This window comes from Filicampus tigris, chromosome 19 (assembly GCF_054856515.1).
Source record: "Filicampus tigris isolate MCC_2025a chromosome 19, RoL_Ftig_1.0, whole genome shotgun sequence".
Lineage (NCBI taxonomy): Eukaryota > Metazoa > Chordata > Actinopteri > Syngnathiformes > Syngnathidae > Filicampus > Filicampus tigris.
In genome coordinates, this window is record NC_141235.1 from 6,103,593 (window position 1) to 6,117,688 (window position 14,096).

Sequence of the window (14,096 nt, forward strand, 5' to 3'; positions counted from 1 at the left end):
CGCCTCCTGAGATGGCTAAAAACAGGTGGATTTTGCTGCTTAACTCAGATTCCGCAAATGCAATATTAATCAAAATGCCGTGTTTGGAGGGGACCAGTGCGGCTACATAAAACATATTATTGGAAAGAAGATTTTTGGCTGACTTCCTCTTTAATAAAATTGCAATAAAAGTGATTGGTTGATGTTAGCATGCAATGTTAAAGCAGCTAATTGAGACTCACGGTGCTCTGCGGACTGTCCGTCGGTGAAGGTGACAGATCCGAAAACAAGGTCGAACTAGGCACTTGAGATCGGACCGGAATCTGGCCCAGGAAGGGTCTGAGGCCCTCCTGAGGGAGTCCGGGGGAAGCGGGGGGTCCGGTCTGCTGAAGTGGGGTGTGCGGCGGGTTAACAGGGGAGGTGTCCTGCCAACCTTGAGGGAATCCGTCCATCGGTGGCGTGTTCCCCGAGCTAGGGTAGACATTTGTGGGGTATGGCACCTCCAGTGTGGGGGTTTGGTAGCGCGGGGGATACGGATACGCCGACTGGGGGTGGAAGCCCCCATAGGAGGGCATCCCCTGCTGGGCAGGAGGGATGAACGATTGCGCCATGCTCATGGCCATGGAGATGACGTTCGCCAGCGAGAACAGGGGCTGGCTGTGTGGGGGCCACATGCCGGGATGCTGGGGGGCGGGCGCCGCCACGGGTGGGCTCTCGCTGTCATTCAGGAGGTTCGGGGAGCCCGGCGGTACCGGGGAAGGGACGGACGGAAAGGTGGGGCTACTGGACACGCGGGTGAGCGGTGGATGGAGGCCGCCGCCTGCCGCGGCCCTTGGTTTGGGGGAAGCTGGCGTGGCGGGGTACTGGAACGGGAAGTTTCCCATGTAGGGAAGATGGTAATGGGGCAGCAGGGAGGCGGTGTGGTGGAAAGCAAGAGGAGACCCTGGAAGACAAACATGTGCAATCAATCCACACGGACAAGAGAAGACGCACAGTCTTTCCTCTGCCTTCGTGTGGGACGTAAATCTCTCATTCATTTGACAAAGAGGTTTTGTTCCGTGTGTAATTGCAACCCCGTCACCATCATGGCGGCGAGGGAAGCGCAAAATTAGTCCCAGAAGCGCACATGGGACACATTTTGAACTTGAAAGGAAGTCCTCATTTGCACATCACGCTGCTGGGGAGCACTGGAACTGTCACAAGCAGTCACGGTGGATCCATAGGGCTCCTTTTTGTTGGCAATGATACAACTTGATCAAATAATAATGTTGTAAGGTAAAATAATTGTGTTCTTTTCACATATGCATCGACTGAAGTCAGTATAAATTACATGCATTTGACATAAATTTCAATCAATTAAACCATTACGATATTACAGTCGGGTCAACATCGGTGGCAATCGAGTAACGCAACCATTAAATCTACAAGACGACAGCTTTTCTTCGTTTCATTTTAGGCACATTTTTTAGGCAGCTATTGGAAAATGATTATAGCCACCACTTATAGGCGGTTTGGTGGTAGACCTGAAACGCTCCTCTTTGTGTTTGTACAGGGCCCTGAGGCGGCGGACGCTAGAGATTTACCTGGCGCGTTGTGGAACGATTGCGATCGGACAAGCGGGCGCCCGGGCAAAGTCACGTTAGGGGCGAAGACGTCGCCGTTGGCGCACGGAGGCGAGCTGCATTCCTCCGCGCACGGGTTAGCCACAGCGAAGTCTGAGGCAGGCACACGCACACAAACACACAAAAGTGAAACATGAGGATATCATCAACATGTCACACAGAAAACATGAATAGCCGATTTACCGGGCAGGGAGGAGAAGTGAGTTCGTGGGAGGCTCTGACTGTGCAGATCCGGCTGCAAAAAAAGAAAAAGCACCTGGGAGTGAATTAATAGTCGCTATATGCACTCCTACATGTACAGTAAATGGGGATGTTTCTTCACTGATTACTGGCATTATGCACTACGGTCAAGTTTTTGTTTTTTTACAGAGTAGCTGAATGCACTCCCTAGAGGTACAGTAAATAATTTATTGAAAATAGTACCCGTATGCACTCCGTACAAGTAGAATAACTTGGACATTTATTGCGTAAGTAGTACTTGTATGCACTGACTACTCTAAGTACAGTAATTTTGGATTCTTTGTCATCAATTAACCACTAACACATGTATACACTCCCTAATCGTACAGTAGGTTTAGTATTGCTGTTTCTTCACCCAATATGCCTCTAGTCGCTGAATGCACTCCCAAGTGTTAGTACATGAATGTTCCTTCGTTCATTTGTATCTGTATGCACACCCTACAAGTACAACAACAATGGATGTCTCTACTGATTAGATACAAGCATATGGAAGAGTATGCACTCCCTTCAAGTCAAGTAAAAACTAGTAGCTCTATCCACGCACTACAAGTCACACAAAGTCTGCCCGGCAGCAAATCTGCTAGATAGCTATACTTTTATTTAAAGTTTCTTCGCTGGTTAGTAACTACTGTATATACTGTACTTTCCCGACAAGTTTTTTTTTTTTTTTTTTTTTTTTAAATGTTGAATCACACAGAAACTCCTGTAGTCTGTGTCTATTTGCATCCTGAGGCCTCGTGAGTTTGTCCAACTCCCTTTTGGGACTTTATCTTTCCAAAAGTCTCAGAATAGAGGCTGACCTCAGACGCAAATCTGCCACAGAACAGATACCTGGAATGCCTCACCCTTGCTCGGACACACACAAGCCTGTGAGGTGATTATACGTCACGTTTGTGACGGAGCAGGCGGCCATTGAAGAACACGCTGTCGCTGACCTGCGAAGAAGACAGTGGGTTGTCTGCGCTGTGGAAGGCAGGCTGCGGGGGGCGCTGCCCGCTGGGGTGCACCGGTTGCTCTTTGGCCATGAGCGCCTCTGCCCGCTTGATGATATCGCCCATTCGGTAGATGAAGCCCTCCTTCTCCGATGGCAGGATGAACTCGTTGTGTACCTGTAGCAAAAAAAAATACAAAAAAAATACCGTTTTTAAATGTGCTCTAAAAAACACACTCATCTTTCTCCACTGATTTAGCCACTAATACGTGGATGCAAGTACAGAAATTAGAGATGTTTTCAACGTGGGTTCAGAGTAAAAGGCTGATGCTAAAGGTTAACGTTAAGCAATCCAATTTTGCAGCTTTTTAAATGTGGTTTATTTCAAAAACAAATTACAGGCATGTTAGTTGTTTTGGCAGTTAGCCATGTTCATCCTCGTTAACATCCCAGTCAAATGATGTTTTGGTACCATTTTAGTTGCACTAATGTGTTTACATGTAATGCCAAAGTCCAGCTTCTTCTCGTAAAAGTACTTAATTTGTATTTATAGTACATACAAATGGATCATTACGTGCAGAGCGTGAGTAAATGTACTGTGACCGTGAAGTGGACAGAACGTTCTATTTGAGTGTCCAGCCATCAATTGTCGTCCTCCTCCTCGCTCATTACTCCTTCCCGGGAAAAATGTCTCCCGGTGAGTAACGGCAGTGTGCTCGCATATTCATCCAGTTGTTGCCGTTACGAGTCCGACGTGGTGACAGAGTAGCTGTCAGCAGGGTTTCATTCCGTGCCAACCCGCTGTGCCGAGATACCATCAACAGTCGCTCATTTCGTGGGTAACAAGTCAGTCGTATAAAACGTAAGAGCCATGATAGAAAGGATGCGATAAGCAGCGGTTTATTTAAAATTGTAATGATCCTTCCTGTATTAAGTGTGATTTTATTGAATTAAAATCGTGTGCACCCCACTTTGAATAACGATGGACTAAGCGGAAGTTTGTAGCGATGGTGCCCGTCACCCACCATGACGGCTGCGATGTCATCCGGGTTGTCTCCGTCCAGGTCGAACTTGAACGTCACCATCTTGTCATTGTGCGTCTGCAGCTGACACTCCACCACCCGGTCCACCTTGTCGGACAGCTGCAGGGAAGTTGGGGCCCACATGCCATTAGCAATGAGGCTTAAGTCTTAAGTGTGAAAAAGTATACAGGACCCAGAACATGTGATGTCACCGTACCCCGGTGATGCGCAGCCTGGAGCGTACCCGCCTTCTGAAAAGCTTGGCAGCTGTCCGCCTGGCCACCGATTTCTCATTTTTCTCCGACACGCCCTCGTAACCGTCGCTCAGGCCGGAAGTCACGTCGGAGGCGTAGCTGCAAAGGAGGGAAAAAACAACAACGAGGACTTGTCATTAGGGGGCAAGGGGAGGCTGTGCTCCACCAGATCCAGATCATTGTTGGACTACTCATTTTTTAAGTGTGTGACTTCCTGATCGAGGTCCCCTAGCTTGGAGTTTTTCCCATTGGTCCATGGGGCGATTACAAAAGAGCCCTATGAAGTCTGCCTAGGAACAAATTGCCAATCAGCAAAGTGCTTGGTTAACATCAAATTAGTGCCAAAGCCAACATTCCCTAAATCCAATCTCGGAACTCAGTGGAAATCTTATACAAGGGGGCAAGTGGGTCTACTCTGTGCCCCACCAGATCCAGCATATGGCCCCGTTCCCTTTTTTAAAATCTCCAAAATCATCCATTCATCTTGAGCTGGAGCCTATCCCAGCTGAATTTGGGCAAGGGGGGTATTATGTGTGTATTTATGTAATGTTTATTACAACTAACTGTATTTATATAATGATTAATTGAGAAATGTTTTTTCTTTACATGTTACAAATGTATTACTGGTCATTTTTATGGGTTTTTTTTTAAACGGAATGTAGCAAAGGAAAACAAAGCGAAGACGGCCCTTGACGGCATTGCGCACACTAAAAATGTTAAAACTCGATGTGCCTCTCAGGCACCTAGAAGGATGTCATTGCATCCACGCTCTATTTCGCAGCAAAGGAACAAACAGAAAGCACAGAGGTGGCCATGCAAAATTTTTGTTCTTTTTGTCCAAGATCCTACTAAATTGTCATCGGTAGCATGTGATGCTCAAGTGTAAACAAGTGAATAAATGTGTACTCGTGAGGATCTGGTCTGTCTAGTATGGGAGTTCAGTAAATACAATAAACACGTTTTAGGTTTCAGAGAAGCGTGGAGTACATTCCGTGTGCGTGTTTTTAAAAATGTTTTAAATAGCTTTCGCTGAGGCTAATTGCGTCGCGGGCTGCTCAAACATTTACGGGCTTGGCAAGAATCATCCGCTTTAGCTCTGACTCCTGGAGCTACTTTCAAGTTACAAGCATTACTTTTTTTCTGCATGCAGGACAGGGGTTTTCAAAACGTTTTAAGACCAGGTACTTCTTCAAGGCGAGAATTTTTTCCAAAAGCCTCCTCTTAGTAAGAACACCAATTAAACATAACTACCATGAGCGACCCGAAAGGCCGTGGGAATTATTTACTTTTTGAATGTTTAAACCTAAATATTGCGAATCTGTTAAATAGAAAAGGACTTCACCAAAATGAATTGAATTAAATATTTACCCATCGTTGCTAGCTGACTTGCATTGCATTGCATTACACGGCTGAGAGAAGCGACCAGCTACTTTATGAAAACACAGTCAAGCTTGCCCACTGAGTGACATTTCCAATCAGTCTAGCAACTAATTTAAAAAAAAAGTGACGAAATCGGACCCTATAGTAAATTATGCCTAATTATTCTGCAATCCGGCAAGCTTGTGGATCCCACTGGTGTAAGCTATGAAGCCCTTTCGCATGATTCCACAACATGCAGAAACAATCTGCATGTTCACTGCGGGCTGTCACGCCGAGAACAAAGCTGCCACTAAATCCCTCGCCATTTAAAGAAAGCCACCTGGGGTCCTTCCTGCTTCCACAGCCTTTTGTGACACACCGGCAGATGTGGACGGGGAAGAGGAGGAAGACGAGGAAGAGGACTTGCATACCTGTCTCCAGGAGAGTTGAAGCCACTCGGAGATCCTGGCTTGACAGTTTCCATGTTGGTGGATACAGCAATGCTCTGCAGATACATGTAGAATGGCTTCAGATACTCAGGGATTATTTTGAAGGATATTACCGATAACAAATGAGTTTTAGGATTCTATCTGCGATTGTGAAGATAAGCGGTTAGGATAATGGATGGATGGATTGTGTACCGACTGTTGTGTCCCGTGATTGCATGAATAAAATTTAAAAAGCACTGTATGGCTGTAGTGTCTTTTCACTTGTCTTGTGTACTAAATGAAGTGGCCGGTCGGCGTTCGTTGTGCACAAAAGGTGAGCCGAGTGTCGGCCCACTCACCGAAGGGAAACGAAGGGCCGGGATGGAGAGGCCGTTTGTGGTCGGCGAGTGGGCGTAGGAGGCGGGGGGTGTGGCCTCCAGGGGGTCTTGAAGGCCCGAGGAGCTCAGGTCGCCGTCCGTCTCGCAGTCAGCTGTCCCAACAGAACACAGAGTTAGCATGTGACGCGCACACACAGATGCACATGACACACTTGATGACCCCAAGCTTGACTTTCTCAGCCTGATAGAACATTTGCGTGCATTTTGTAAGTCTAAAGATTGAGTTCTTCACGCCTCCCATGTGGCTCCTTGTGTCAGTCACAAGCCAACGATTGTGTACGCGTGCTGCATTTTTAACAATCAAGGCGCATTACGTAAAGCAGACGCACAATTAGCCGAGGAGAGGCTGTTGTGGCGGATGTGAAAGTGCTGGTCGGCCTCGGGCTCCTCCGTCTCTGCGGGGCAGCCGGAGCTGACGCCGGAGTCCGCCGAGCTGGTGACGGGGGACAGGAGGGGGGAAGGCAAGGGGGCCGGCGGCGCTGGGGAATCGGCGGCCGCGACATCGCCGACTTGCGGGGAGGACGAACGTGGCCTCTGCTCCTCGGCCTGCCGCCTCAGCTTTTCCCGCTGCCGTTTGATGGCCGTCACCCGGTCCCGGATGGCTTTGGCCACCAGCTTGAAGTCGGCCTCGCACACAAAGCCCAGCACCACCTGCATAACAAGCACAGAGACACACACATGGTCAGGGCATAATATTGAACAGTTCAATGTGTCCACAAGCACCTTATTTGGTAAGGAACCATGTTTAGAACACAGACCTGTAAAATTATGGTCAATTTTTAGTTAAAGTGATTTTTAATGGCCTGAACCGATGCAAGAAAGTGGCAAATTACTAAAAACAGGTTTTTGTAACATAAGGAGGTGTCGCGGTGCATGCATGCATTGTCTGAAAGAAAAACACTTTTTAAAAGGCTGGAATTGACACAAAGACTGGCAAAAAGGCTTTAAAACGAATATTGGCCATTTTGAAGGTTTCAATAAGGTAAGGAATGCTATAAACATTTACACTCAGATGAGAAACACTTAATCCACTAAAACAGACTCCATCTTTCTGAACGGGTCATGACGCGGTTGAATGGACGCGGCCGTGACGTCGACGGGTCATGTGACGTCCCACCGAGCGGCGTTTTGGCAGCTGGCGCCTGCCGAACGGGACATCGAGTCCCGGCCGCCTCTCAACAGCCGAGTTGCATTATAACATCCGCGTACTGATTACAAATTTAATCTCGATGAAAAGCGAGTGCTTTTCATTAAAAGTCACCTCTACGGTCACGGTGGTATTAAAGGGCTCCTTCCTACTCATATTTCGTTCCAGTGAAAACAAGGCTCTGCCCTTGAGCGACACTGAGTGTTCTCTTCACGCCCTTCAGGCTTCGCATTAGCTGTCACAACAGACTCAACATAACATTCTGTACTGTGACAGCCGACGACCACATAGCAACGGAAGCCGCACAAAAATCAATTGTGATTTGTAGTAACATTGCTAAAGAATGTAAAAGAAATGCCAAAATAGAAGCAGAGCCAACTCCTCCACCCCTAACAATCCTAATTTGGGAAGGGGAGACATCTCCAGTTTATATTTGTTAGTTTCTTTCTTTGGAAAAATGAAAAGGTTTCTAACCAACCAACATGTACAGATTTCATTTGAAAGTATGTTTTGTGTTTTTATTCCTCACTAAAAACAAAACACCAAACAAAATACAAATATTTCATTTTAAAAAGTGTAATACACACAATTTGTACACAAAATAATAATTCAGCATTTGGTTACTCAATCCCAAAGTTTCTTAGTTAAAAAACTAAACAAAAACAAACAAAAAAACACCAAAATATTTTTGGTGTTTACAGTAAAAATAAAGCTACAAAACTCACTGCATTTACAGACTCTAAAAACCGACAAAAACATTTTTTGTTCCCAATAACAAAAAGAAATGAAATTAGAAATTTGCTTGGACTTAATCTTTAGTTTTTTTTTATTTTATTAAATGCGAGAAACAACCAAAAAATATTTTAAAAAATCTTCAAAAAAAGTCAAGAGTTTTTGTTTTTTTTAATTATTTGAAAAACATAAAATCATCCAAAATATTTTTTGTACTTGCGATAAAAAATGTGGGTGCGTGTTGGTGCTCCTCACCATCTCCTGCGCCACCTCCTCGGGGGCGTCCTTGTACAGCTCGAAGAGGAATTCAATGGCGTTGTTGTCCTTGTACTTTCCGTGGAGCTTCTTGGTGTCGTCCATGCGCAGCCACAGCTTCAGGCCCGACTTGAGCGTGTCGTCCTCCTCGGCCAGCTCCACGTGCACGCCGTGGTTCTCCTGGAAGAAGGGGTGCTCCAGCAGGTCCTGGATGGTGTACCTGTGTCGGCGTTTGGTTTACTCTGATTTAGAAGAGCTCGTGTGTGATGTCACGAAGGAGGGAGGACGGGGATACCTTTCATCGTTGTTCATGCGAATGCAGCCCTCGATGATCTCTTTGAGCTCCGGCACTTTCACGTTGTAGAAGCTATCAGGTTTTATGCCCTGAGCACACAGTCATGGACAGACAAGGTCACAGCATTTGTGATACAAAAACAACACGCCAATTACAGGGAATAACCATTCACACTCACATTTACACCTATGGACAATTTAGAGTCTTAAATAAATCTAACAAGCAGGTTTTGGGAATTTGGAAGGGACAAAACCCAGGCAAGCACGGAAGAACATGCAAACTCCACACAGGCCAGAGCAGAGATTCAAACATGCACCTCATAACAGTTAAGCAGACCTAGGCTACCATGATTAACCTAATTAGGTACAGTACTACAAAAAAAATGTTGGTGTCTTAAGAAACTGCTGTCTTCATTCAGAAGTGTAAAAAAAAACCCTCCTGTGGCAAACCTGAAAGCCGCTAGCACGAGGAACAAGGGAGTTTTTTTCCCTCCCTTATCACGAGAATGCGGCTAGATTAGCGCAGCCTGCTGAAGCGCAGATAAGCGGAGGAGGCGGCGGAGAGGTCAAAAAGATCTGCAGGCCCGCAGAGCAACAGCAGGCCGAGGTGAAGTCAAAACACAGCAACGCTCGGCTTTACGCGTGTTGTTATCTGATATGTCGCATAGTAGAGCAACGTGATTCCATCATCGGCTTGTTTGGAGAGGAGCTAAGAGGCTAACTTGTTAGCTTGGGTTTGGGTATAATTTTGCGGCCAAAAAAAAAAAAAAAAAAAAACACACTTGAGTTTTACGAAATAAACAAGTTAAACGTTTAACATGTTGAATAATTAGTTTTTAATAATATCAAAAATGATATTAACGAGAACAAAACAAAGAAGAGTCACTCATTTTTTGTATTATTCATTGTAACTTAATGTTTAATTAATTATTTCATAAAATAAAACACATGTATAAAATATGTATTTGATTTTTACTCATATATTCTCATCATATTACTTACAATATACAAAAACTTTGTGGGCCAGATTAAAGTATGGCATGGGCCGATATGTCACACGCGGGCCACACTTTGCTTAGTCCTACATTAGCTGGTGCAGGTGTACCTAATAATGTGGCCTGTAGGGGCCAGTTAGTCGGCCCCCGCAGCTGATGTAAGGTTCACGCTGTGGACTCCCCGTGGCACGCTGGCATCCGTTTATGGGGTGTGCAATTTAAAATTACTACGTGTGCGGGAAACTGTGCCGACGTTCCAACGCCGCTACTTTCGAACCGCGAGCCGACGTCGTCCCCTTGACACTTCCTAACTTTGCATATGTGATGTAACCAAGCACAAACAGACGCCCTTTTCTGCAGCACAGGCGGACTGAGACACAATTTTCCAAAACACATCATTCCTGCCCGTCGTGCCGTCGGCGCCAATGTGCAGACACTTGATGTCACTACTCCGATGTTTTTTTTACATTTCAATTTACGTCAGAAACTCAGCACCTAGCATGACTCGTCACATTAGACGTTTGCCTCATGATTATGCAAAATACTACGAAACTACTGCTACCAAGTCAGTCAGTGATTAGTTAGTTACAAAAACTACTTTGAGTAAGTTAATCAGTCAGTATGATTGTGCAAAACAAAGTACACAAGTACATATAGTGAAGCAGCAGAATTCCATAAAAACTACTTTCGACAGTTAAGTGTTTTATTTAGTAAGCTAATTAGTGGGGTAAGTGGCAAAACTTAGTTAGCTAGGCAGTTAACGGGTTTTTCATGTTTGGAGTGGAACGTTATGATGTATCAATCAAACAAGTCTTTTTTGGTATTGTTTGGCCTTGGCGAAAGTCCGCGCTCCACCCAGTGTTTGGGTGTACCGATAAGTTGACTGACACAAAGTTGCTCGTAAGACAAGAGGATGAGATTAAAGCACAGTCACACACACACACACAAATAACTTGCTAAGCCCCGTGTGAGGATATTCTGCCGTTTACGAAGAACATCAGACTCCTTAAGAGGGTTGCATTACTCACGCTGGTGACTTTGCGATAGATCTGCGCAGCATTTTGGCACTCAGAGTAGGGATACTCGGAGGTGGCCATCTCCAGGATGCACATGCCGAAGGCGTAGACGTCCACCGCCTCGTCGTATTTCTCCTCGTACATCTCAGGGGCCATGAACTCAGGCGTTCCTGTCAACATGGCGGTCAGCGACGTTAAAACAAGAACAGAAACTCGATTGATTTCAAAGCATTTTCAGGCTGTGGTGTACATATTGCGTGGACAAAATGCCTGCTGACTCGCCATCGTCATTGGTAGAATTCATCCCCCAGGGTGTTCTTTCAAACTCAACTATATTTTGCTCGGTGGTTAGAAACATTACTTAGGTTGCAAGTTTACACTAAGACTTAAGTCAGTTTGTAGTTAGGTATTTAGTTAGTTAGCAGGATTACACAAAAACTACATGTCTTATTGGTTGAATAATTGATTGATTAGGAAGGGTTGCATCCCACTAATTTATGAAGTCGGGAGTCATTTTTGTCCCCGGAGCTTACCAATGACACTTTTGGCGAAGGAGGCGCTCTTGAGCGTGGCGAGTCCGAGGTCGCCAATCTTGACGGAGCCGGTTGGCCCGGTGATGAAGATGTTGTCGCACTTGAGGTCTCGGTGGATAATGGGCGGCGTGCGCGTGTGCAGGAAATGGAGCCCCTTCAGGATTTGACGGCTCCAGCGCTGCAGCAGCTTCAGCTTCATCTCCTTGAACCTTTTCAGATAGCTACCGATAAAAAGGAAAAGACAAATAATGGAACTGCCAGTCTGTTTTCCCGTCCCGGCCAAAATCAGGTGGGTTGGGACTCACGTCTTGAGCGTGCCGGATGTCATGAGCTCCGTCACAAGAATGATGCACTTGTGGCCCTTCACCGTCGACTTCCACGAGTCGTGAAAGCGCACGATGTTGGGATGCTGGAGGCCCTTCAGCATCTCCACCTCCTCGCTGAAGCGCTGACGCTCCGCCTTGGTCAGCTTACGAGTCTGCGACATCGCAGGCATTATTATTAGACATAGGTGAACAGTTAGCTCACATCGGCGACGATAGGCATCATGTTATGATTTTCTAACGTTGAGGCTTGTGAATTCATAATGTTTTTCATTTATTTATTTGTTAACGTAAGAAAACGGAGAATATATTCTTATTTGCGGTGCTGACCTGGCAGCAGACAGTCGAGTAAAACGAAACAAAATAAAAGCAAATACAACAAAAACGGTACAGTGTCATATTGTTACACAACATTAGATGACATCAAACCCTCATAATAACATCACTAGGTCAGCGGTTAGCAGATGCTAACACTTAGCTTGGAGACAACCACAATGTCTTGTTTTACATAATATTTTGGCTGGTGGCAACATTATATTTTATAACAATGTGCTGAGGGGAAAAAACATCCCCAGCCTAATTTACTGTCACAATATCGATTATAAAATAATGTGCAACTGTGCATGCTAAAAATAGTTATTTTTCTTTTTGTTTGCGTGAATTCTCAGTCTTTTAGGTCATGGTAATACACAAAAAGCTGAGTAAAAGGCAGCTGGACTCTCCTTTTTAGTCAAATATATTGTATTCTCTTGTTATCCCAAAAATATTCGTGAAGAAAATTGGGCTATTAGGCTGACGAAATAATGAAACAAATGCAAAGCTAACATAAAAGGCGCTCGAGCTGCACTTCGCATATGCTACGAGTTAACCCGCAGCGTCTACAGCATGTTCAAGGAGCACCCAGGGGGACACATATGATTACATAACTCATACAAACAGTGGTTTGATAAATGGCTGTTACTTAAGGTAATTAGCAGCAGCAGTGGAAACCACAAGCTCATCCACCCCCCGGTTGCATAAGCGCCGCAATTTTCCAAAAAGGGGGGGGGGGCGGGGCATTACAGGTTTGAGCCCCCCCACCACCAATCCATACATGCACTTCAACACTGCAATGACGCCACGCGGACAAAGACATTTCTTGTGCTTCCTCCGTGTTCCCTGAATGGAGCATTTTATGAGTTTAGCGGAAACATCTCGGGAGACTTTGCCGCCATGAATCCTGCATTCAGGATGAATTCTAGGAAAAATACAAACATCGTGTGTGTGTGTGTGTTTGTGCTCACAATCAAGTCGAGGAAACCCGCTCCCCAAACCCGACACCCCCTCTCCCACCTCGCTACCCGTCCGAGTGTCTCTCAAATGTCAGGCGGGCCTCCTGGAGCTAGGGGGCTCAGAGGCCAGTCCTTAGAGATAAAAATCAGCTTACAGGCGGCAGATTGTAGCCGAAATCTACAGTAACACACACACACACAAGTAGGTGTTGAGCAATGGCGTGTTTGGAACTTCTAACTTAATCTAATTACGGTAGTCCTCCTTAAAGGCGGCGGCACGACATGGGAGAGCCTGTTGAGTGTAGGGGTAGGTGGTTAAATCGAATTTATCAATTAAATTGTATTTATTTATCAGGACTGTTTTTTAGGGCTGCGCAAAAAAACCTGCAATATGTGATGTTGCGATATTTACCTAAAGAAATTACTTTTTGTTTATAGAATGAAAGATGTACTTTTTTGAGAGCAAAACTTGTAAATCTATAAGCAAAGATTGCGGAAATCTGATTTTTGTGGAAACAAATCTGCTATTTTATTTTAAGGCCATATTACCGCCCTAGTTGAGTACATGCATCCAGATCGTGACACTTTTGGGGGTTGAGTGTGTACGTCCCATGAGCCTAAGACGGCAAAACCGCAGGATTTTTTTTTTAAATATTTTTTTTTTTTACTCAAGCTTGGCTTTTCCCGCATGAGTGCAAACCTCCAGAATACATCAAGTGTAAGAGAAAAGTCGTGCCAAGGCGACTTTCCACTATGGACCACGAGTATAGGTAAATCATCTTCTCTACGGAAAGCCACAAAAATGAGACATTTTCTTTATTTCCCCTGATACCAAACAAGCCTTGAAATATTTTTTTCTGCAAGCTTTCTACCAGCAATAGCAGCAACTTCCATTTGCATTTGTAATTCTTAGGGAATGTCGATGGAACATTGCAATCGTGTGCTTGTACTGAGGCCGGAGCGGTCTAATGTCTGCCAAGACTTTCGCTAGCAGACAACAGAACAGAGTTCTAGTGCATGAAGCGTTGGCCAAAGAAGGAAGGGTCTGGAGACGGCAGTGCGAGCTTCTGTCCAACATTTCCATGACACATTTGGCCGCACAACAACACACTCACACACACACTGGAACACAACTGTGAGTGTGATAATGTCCAAGAAAAGACATGTTGCCAAATTTTTTCAGTTTCTGTATTTTTATAAGGGAAAAAAACTGCAAAGAATCAAGCAAATATTTTGAAAAATACATTACAGTACAACACGTTAACAATAAAAAAAAATAAAAAAGTTTTTTTATTAA

The 14,096-nt window shown here is 45.1% G+C and overlaps 1 protein-coding gene across 1 annotated transcript in view; it reads right to left on the reverse strand.

The window, feature by feature from the left end:
- Positions 1–14,096, reverse strand: part of wnk4a (WNK lysine deficient protein kinase 4a) — a 29,124-nt gene that overhangs the window by 4,982 nt on the left and 10,046 nt on the right. The window contains exons 3-16 of the mRNA XM_086016641.1: positions 11,511–11,683; positions 11,206–11,426; positions 10,685–10,842; positions 8,663–8,751; positions 8,368–8,587; positions 6,563–6,884; positions 6,195–6,325; positions 5,839–5,912; positions 4,012–4,147; positions 3,798–3,914; positions 2,777–2,950; positions 1,785–1,836; positions 1,563–1,694; positions 222–922 (exon numbers count right to left, since the gene is read on the reverse strand). Of these exons, the coding sequence (XP_085872767.1) occupies positions 222–922; positions 1,563–1,694; positions 1,785–1,836; positions 2,777–2,950; positions 3,798–3,914; positions 4,012–4,147; positions 5,839–5,912; positions 6,195–6,325; positions 6,563–6,884; positions 8,368–8,587; positions 8,663–8,751; positions 10,685–10,842; positions 11,206–11,426; positions 11,511–11,683 (2,700 nt within the window). The remainder of the gene's footprint in view (positions 1–221; positions 923–1,562; positions 1,695–1,784; positions 1,837–2,776; positions 2,951–3,797; positions 3,915–4,011; positions 4,148–5,838; positions 5,913–6,194; positions 6,326–6,562; positions 6,885–8,367; positions 8,588–8,662; positions 8,752–10,684; positions 10,843–11,205; positions 11,427–11,510; positions 11,684–14,096) is intronic.